This window comes from Protomyctophum bolini, assembly GCF_963924005.1.
Source record: "Protomyctophum bolini genome assembly, contig: SCAFFOLD_113, whole genome shotgun sequence".
Lineage (NCBI taxonomy): Eukaryota > Metazoa > Chordata > Actinopteri > Myctophiformes > Myctophidae > Protomyctophum > Protomyctophum bolini.
The window spans coordinates 10,001-17,770 of NW_027665668.1; the positions used below are offsets into that span (position 1 = coordinate 10,001).

The following is a 7,770-nucleotide window of genomic DNA, read 5'->3' on the forward strand; positions in this document are numbered from 1 at the left end:
CTGTCTGTCTGTCTGTCTGTCCATCTAAGGGTGAGTTACGGACGGTTGCACACTAGACGCGTTTTTCGGGAAAACCAACGGAAAAACGCTGCTAAATATCCGAAAACGCGTCCGGTGTGCAACGACCTTTAGGACATTTAGGACCTTCAACATAAATAAAAATAAAAATACTACTGTACCGACCTCTATTCTGAGGGGACTATTCTACAAGTTCACAGCGCATCGCTCTGCAATGTTATCTGCTGTGTTCAGACCAGAGGTTTTATGCAACATGCGTGTATATTTCTGTGGGTTATTTTAAGGTTAAAGAGGTATTTGATGTGGTCAAACCAGCAGCGATAGGACGCATGTTCAACCCTCCAGAAAACAACCACATTGATCTCTGGTGTTTCTGCGCTGTAGGAGCAGATATATTGATCTCTGCTATAGATATATTGATCTCTGCTATAGATATATTGATCTCTGCTATAGATATATTGATCTGGTGTTTCTGCGCTGTAGGAGCAGATATATTGATCTCTGCTATAGATATATTGATCTCTGCTATAGATACATTGATCTCTGGTGTTTCTGCGCTACAGGAGCAGATATATTGATCTCTGCTATAGATATATTGATCTCTGCTATAGATATATTGATCTCTGCTATAGATATATTGATCTCTGCTATAGATATATTGATCTCTGGTGTTTCTGCGCTACAGGAGCAGATATATTGATCTCTGCTATAGATATATTGATCTCTGCTATAGATATATTGATCTCTGCTATAGATATATTGATCTCTGGTGTTTCTGCGCTACAGGAGCAGATATATTGATCTCTGCTATAGATATATTGATCTCTGCTATAGATATATTGATCTCTGCTATAGATATATTGATCTCTGCTATATATATATTGATCTCTGGTGTTTCTGCGCTATAGGAGCAGATATATTGATCTCTGGTGTTTCTGCGCTACAGGAGCAGATATATTGATCTCTGCTATAGATATATTGATCTCTGCTATAGATACATTGATCTCTGGTGTTTCTGCGCTACAGGAGCAGATATATTGATCTCTGCTATAGATACATTGATCTCTGGTGTTTCTGCGCTATAGGAGCAGATATATTGATCTCTGGTGTTTCTGCGCTACAGGAGCAGATATATTGATCTCTGCTATAGATATATTGATCTCTGCTATAGATATATTGATCTCTGCTATAGATATATTGATCTCTGGTGTTTCTGCGCTACAGGAGCAGATATATTGATCTCTGCTATAGATACATTGATCTCTGGTGTTGCTGCGCTACAGGAGCAGATATATTGATCTCTGCTATAGATACATTGATCTCTGGTGTTGCTGCGCTACAGGAGCAGATATATTGATCTCTGCTATAGATACATTGATCTCTGGTGTTGCTGCGCTACAGGAGCAGATATATTGATCTCTGCTATAGATACATTGATCTCTGGTGTTTCTGCGCTATAGGAGCAGATATATTGATCTCTGCTATAGATACATTGATCTCTGCTATAGATATATTGATCTCTGCTATAGATATATTGATCTCTGCTATAGATACATTGATCTCTGGTGTTTCTGCGCTATAGGAGCAGATATATTGATCTCTGCTATAGATACATTGATCTCTGCTATAGATATATTGATCTCTGCTATAGATATATTGATCTCTGCTATAGATACATTGATCTCTGGTGTTTCTGCGCTACAGGAGCAGAGCGAGCCGTTACGCTGAAGATGGAGATCCCGGGGCCGATGCCTCCTCTGATCAGAGAGATGCTGGAGAACCCGGAGGCCTTCGAGGAGATGACCTCCTCCTCCTCCAAGAAGGACGCCCCGCCCCCAGCCCCTCCCCCCGCCACCGCTCAGCCAATCAAAAAGGAGCAGAGGGAGGAGAAGAAGAAGAAGCAGAAAGCAGCGCCGCCGCCGCCGCAGCGCGAGTCGCCGTACGTCGCCGCCGACGAATACGACGACGACGAAGAATACGGCGAGGAGGAGGAGGAGGAGGAGGAGAGGGGCGGGGCTTTGGACAGCGACAGAGATCTCTGGGGAAGAGCGGGGGAGGGGCCAGTGCCCAGGGGGCGGGGGCAGAGGAGAGGCGCGACGGGGAGAGTGCAGTGAAGTCCACCGGATGTTTCCACCGTCTCCCGCCGAATCCTCTGAGAACCTTTTACTACAACCAGCAGGCTGATCTCTGAGAACCTTTTACTACAACCAGCAGGCTGATCTCTGAGAACCTTTTACTACAACCGGCAGGCTGATCTCTGAGAACGTTTTACTACAACCAGCAGGCTGATCTCTGAGAACCTTTTACTACAACCGGCAGGCTGATCTCTGAGAACCTTTTACTACAACCGGCAGGCTGATCTCTGAGAACCTTTTACTACAACCGGCAGGCTGATCTCTGAGAACGTTTTACTACAACCAGCAGGCTGATCTCTGAGAACCTTTTACTACAACCGGCAGGCTGATCTCTGAGAACCTTTTACTACAACCAGCAGGCTGATCTCTGAGAACGTTTTACTACAACCGGCAGGCTGATCTCTGAGAACGTTTTACTACAACCAGCAGGCTGATCTCTGAGAACGTTTTACTACAACCGGCAGGCTGATCTCTGAGAACGTTTTACTACAACCAGCAGGCTGATCTCTGAGAACGTTTTACTACAACCAGCAGGCTGATCTCTGAGAACCTTTTACTACAACCAGCAGGCTGATCTCTGAGAACCTTTTACTACAACCGGCAGGCTGATCTCTGAGAACCTTTTACACTCTTCTGCTGCAGAACTATAAAAACCCAGGTTTCAGTTACTCTTAAAACCACTTTCAACGTAAAGGGCCTTTCAAACGTGAAGCGAGGAACGCAGGCATTGTTGCCCCTGGTCTCTCCTCCAGGTCTGGATCAACCACAGGTCTCTCCTCCAGGTCTGGATCAACCACAGGTCTCCTCCAGGTCTGGATCAACCACAGGTCTCCTCCAGGTCTGGATCAACCACAGGTCTCCTCCAGGTCTGGATCAACCACAGGTCTCCTCCAGGTCTGGATCAACCACAGGTCTCCTCCAGGTCTGGATCAACCACAGGTCTCCTCCAGGTCTGGATCAACCACAGGTCTCCTCCAGGTCTGGATCAACCACAGGTCTCCTCCAGGTCTGGATCAACCACAGGTCTCCTCCAGGTCTGGATCAACCACAGGTCTCCTCCAGGTCTGGATCAACCACAGGTCTCCTCCAGGTCTGGATCAACCACAGGTCTCCTCCAGGTCTGGATCAACCACAGGTTCTCCTCCAGGTCTGGATCAACCACAGGTCTCCTCCAGGTCTGGATCAACGACAGGTCTCCTCCAGGTCTGGATCAACCACAGGTCTCCTCCAGGTCTGGATCAACCACAGGTCTCCTCCAGGTCTGGATCAACCACAGGTCTCCTCCAGGTCTGGATCAACCACAGGTCTCCTCCAGGTCTGCTCCAGAGCGGCGCGACAACGCAAGCGTAAAAAATAAAATAAAAAACGAAACAGAATCCAGTTCTGGTGATTCGGGTGTGCAGGAAACGAACACGCGCGCGCAACACATTCACGGGACCGAGCTCACGTGAATAAATACGCTTGCGTTGTCGCACCGCGAGCCAGTGCTCCGCGCGAAGACGAACTATAGGCGCGTTGTATCGCCGCCCGTCTGAAAGGCCCTCCTGGCTCCCTGTTTCTGGGAGGCAGTTTGGGAAGAAAATACAAAATACAAAATACAAAAGCTGGTAACACACATTGCATTGTGACACTTGGGCAGCTTGTTGACAGATCAGCTTTTGTTGTGGTGAAGACATTGGGCTTAATGTGAGTGGTTGATATTGTAGCGCACACACAGTCACACGCACACACGCACGCACGCACGCCACAAATACATGTATGAAAGTAAATCCTAAAACTGGAGCAATATTTGAACAAGCAGCATAGGAGCAGCATAGGAGCATAGGAGAGCATAGGAGGCATCCTTTGGTTGAGGAGAGGAGAATCAGACACTGTGCTAAACCAAACCCGACACAGAGAGGACAACAAACAACCAAAAGGTGGCGCTACGCTTTCACGCAAGCGTCGCGCCGTCTCCACTCCCCCCCCCCCCCCCCCCCCCCCCCCATGATTCCACTTTTTTCTTTTTTCTCGGCGCGTTCTTAATTTTTCTTCTTGTTGAAAACGTTGTGCTATGGAGCGACACTGTCGTAGCGCGCGCAACGCGACGGCTGTGAGTAATGAGTGGTCGTAGCGAGCGCAACGCGACGGCGTGCGTAATGAGTGGTCGTATAGCGCGCGCAACGCGACGGCGTGAGTAATGAGTGGTCGTAGCGAGCGCAACGCGACGGCGTGCGTAATGAGTGGTCGTAGCGCGCGCAACGCGACGGCGTGCGTAATGGTGCGTAATGAGTGGTCGTATAGCGCGCGCAACACGACGGCGTGCGTAATGAGTGGTCGTAGCGCGCGCAACGCGACAGCGTGAGTAATGAGTGGTCGTAGCGCGACCTAATTCCGGGTTATTGGTGTCAGCCTTAAGAGAGGCAGCAGCTAAGACGCTAGTGGTCTGAGCCCAATGCACTCCACTCTCTATTAAAGGGCTTTAATGCTTTGTATAAAATAAATGATTGTTAAAATTACAATTTCTTTTTTTTTGTTTGTTGCTACAACCAAACTCTTTGATGTGGCGTGGAACCAGCTCACACGTTGCCTTTTACAATTCACTTTGTTTTCTTTGGGGTTTCTTTTTTGGGGGGGGGGGGATATACTACTTATTTTTCTATTGTATGTTTTCATTTTTTTTTCCTACGCATGTAAACATTTCTATTTGCATATTATCACGTCCGTATGTCCATATATGGACTTGTCGCATTGTGCTCTGTCTCTTTTTGTATCGTTGTTTACTATTCACGCCTTTTGTTTAAGAATATCATTGTTACATTGTTACTATGCAAAGTATGCATTATACTGCTTTACGGGATAATACGCAACCAGAGAGAGAGAGAGGGAGGGAGAGAGAGAGAGAGAGAGAGGGAGGGAGGGAGGGAGGGAGAGAGAGAGAGAGAGAGAGAGAGAGGGGGGGGAGAGAGAGAGAGAGAGAGAGGAAGAGCGAAAATCTATTCCATTGTTCATGAGCCAGCCTCAAACCAACATGACAACATCATCTGTATATAAATAGAGTGAGAAATAGATGTACAAGCTCACAGCGCGTCTATTATATGAATAGATGTACAAGCTCACAGCTCGTCTATTTTTTGACGATTTTATGAATTTTCAAACAAACAAGAAAATCTAAATTCCATAAATATGAATTAATAATATTAATTATTATTATTATTAATTTATGAAGCAGTGAAAATAGCCGATCTACAAGCTCGCAAGTGTAAAGTCGCCAAACACCTCGTTCACCTGAACGCGGCGGAATTGCCTCTGCAGCCCCCGTTGGGAGATGAAATGGCGCCATCTACAGGGCAACAGGGGAACAGCAGGCGATGCATTTCCTCCGCGTGAGCTTCAGTTTTCTCCCTCGCCGGCCGACGCGTTTTCAGCTCGTAGATCACACACACACACACACGCACGTAGATCATAATCTGTTATAGGCCTATAACATTGGAGTCTCAAACACCAGATCTATACAAATCTGCAGGATAGATTTAATAAATGCCATTTGCACTGACTCAGGGTATGACTGTCTGTATTTTACCAGGGATAACATTTTATACGAATCTGCAGTATTTTATATGGTATGGAAGTTCCTTCATCTCTCTGCTGTTCTCCTCATATCAATAAAAAGCTTTAACCAGAGATGACTTGTTGTGCAAAATCACTACAGAAGATTGTTTTGTCATTTTATTGCTCATTATTGACTTTAGTTGTTTATTTGTTTGTTTGTTTGTTTGTTTTTCAATGGAAATTGCGGAAATTGCGGATTTTTTTTTCCATTTTTTCATTTTTTTCAAATCCTCAAAAATGATGAAAAACGGCGCGCTATAGTATGCCGTACGATATGGGCTATAGCCCATGGTCCAAAATGATGAGAAACGAAGCTAACTTTTTTTTTCAAAATTTCAAAAAACATGGGCTATAACCCATCGTTTTTGTCATTTCGTCATTTTTTTCAAATCTTCAAAAATGATGAAAAACTGCGCGCTATAGTATGCCGTACGATATGGGCTATAGCCCACGGTCCAAAATGATGAGAAACGAGGCTAACTTATTTTTTCAAAATTTCAAAAAACATGGGCTATAACCCATCGTTTTTGTCATTTCGTCATTTTTTTCAAATCTTCAAAAATGATGAAAAACTGCGCGCTATAGTATGCCGTACGATATGGGCTATAGCCCACGGTCCAAAATGATGAGAAACGAGGCTAACTTTTTTTTTCAAAATTTCAAAAAACATGGGCTATAACCCATCGTTTTTGTCATTTCGTCATTTTTTTCAAATCTTCAAAAATGATGAAAAACTGCGCGCTATAGTATGCCGTACGATATGGGCTATAGCCCACGGTCCAAAATGATGAGAAACGAGGCTAACTTTTTTTTTCAAAATTTCAAAAAACATGGGCTATAACCCATCGTTTTTGTCATTTCGTCATTTTTTTCAAATCTTCAAAAATGATGAAAAACTGCGCGCTATAGTATGCCGTACGATATGGGCTATAGCCCACGGTCCAAAATGATGAGAAACGAGGCTAACTTTTTTTTTCAAAATTTCAAAAAACTTGGGCTATAACCCATCGTTTTTGTCATTTCGTCATTTTTTTCAAATCTTCAAAAATGATGAAAAACTGCGCGCTATAGTATGCCGTACGATATGGGCTATAGCCCACGGTCCAAAATGATGAGAAACGAGGCTAACTTATTTTTTCAAAATTTCAAAAAACATGGGCTATAACCCATCGTTTTTGTCATTTCGTCATTTTTTTCAAATCTTCAAAAATGATGAAAAACTGCGCGCTATAGTATGCCGTATGATATGGGCTATAGCCCACGGTCCAAAATGATGAGAAAAGAGGCTAACTTTTTTTTTCAAAATTTCAAAAAACATGGGCTATAACCCATCGTTTTTGTCATTTCGTAATTTTTTTCAAATCTTCAAAAATGATGAAAAACTGCGCGCTATAGTATGCCGTACGATATGGGCTATAGCCCACGGTCCAAAATGATGAGAAACGAGGCTAACTTTTTTTTTCAAAATTTCAAAAAACATGGGCTATAACCCATCGTTTTTGTCATTTCGTCATTTTTTTCAAATCTCAAAAATGATGAAAAACTGCGCGCTATAGTATGCCGTACGATATGGGCTATAGCCCACGGTCCAAAATGATGAGAAACGAGGCTAACTTATTTTTTCAAAATTTCAAAAAACATGGGCTATAACCCATCGTTTTTGTCATTTCGTAATTTTTTTCAAATCTTCAAAAATGATGAAAAACTGCGCGCTATAGTATGCCGTACGATATGGGCTATAGCCCACGGTCCAAAATGATGAGAAACGAGGCTAACTTTTTTTTTCAAAATTTCAAAAAACATGGGCTATAACCCATCGTTTTTGTCATTTCGTCATTTTTTTCAAATCTTCAAAAATGATGAAAAACTGCGCGCTATAGTATGCCGTACGATATGGGCTATAGCCCACGGTCCAAAATGATGAGAAACGAGGCTAACATTTTTTTTCAAAATTTCAAAAAACATGGGCTATAACCCATCGTTTTTGTCATTTCGTCATTTTTTTCAAATCTTCAAAAATGATGAA

At 43.7% G+C, this 7,770-nt stretch overlaps 2 protein-coding genes across 4 annotated transcripts in view; both read left to right on the forward strand.

The window, feature by feature from the left end:
* Positions 1 to 5,816, forward strand: part of LOC308312207 (retinoic acid receptor gamma-A-like) — a 12,468-nt gene extending 6,652 nt beyond the window's left edge. For 2 of the 3 annotated variants that reach the window (XM_080794593.1, XM_080794592.1), the window contains exon 7: positions 1,723 to 5,816. In XM_080794593.1, coding sequence (XP_080650719.1) covers positions 1,723 to 2,132 — 410 coding nt within the window. In that variant the 3' untranslated portion in view covers positions 2,133 to 5,816. The remainder of the gene's footprint in view (positions 1 to 1,722) is intronic. The other variant, XR_013963747.1, reaches the window with a different exon arrangement.
* Positions 2,143 to 5,816, forward strand: LOC308312210 (uncharacterized protein; the record flags this gene model as incomplete). Its single annotated transcript, XM_080794594.1, has 3 exons — positions 2,143 to 2,197; positions 2,771 to 2,892; positions 2,953 to 5,816. 3 exons carry the CDS (start codon positions 2,143 to 2,145, stop codon positions 3,508 to 3,510), a joined length of 735 nt encoding a protein of 244 aa, XP_080650720.1. The 3' UTR covers positions 3,511 to 5,816.
* Positions 5,817 to 7,770: the final 1,954 nt, after the last annotated feature.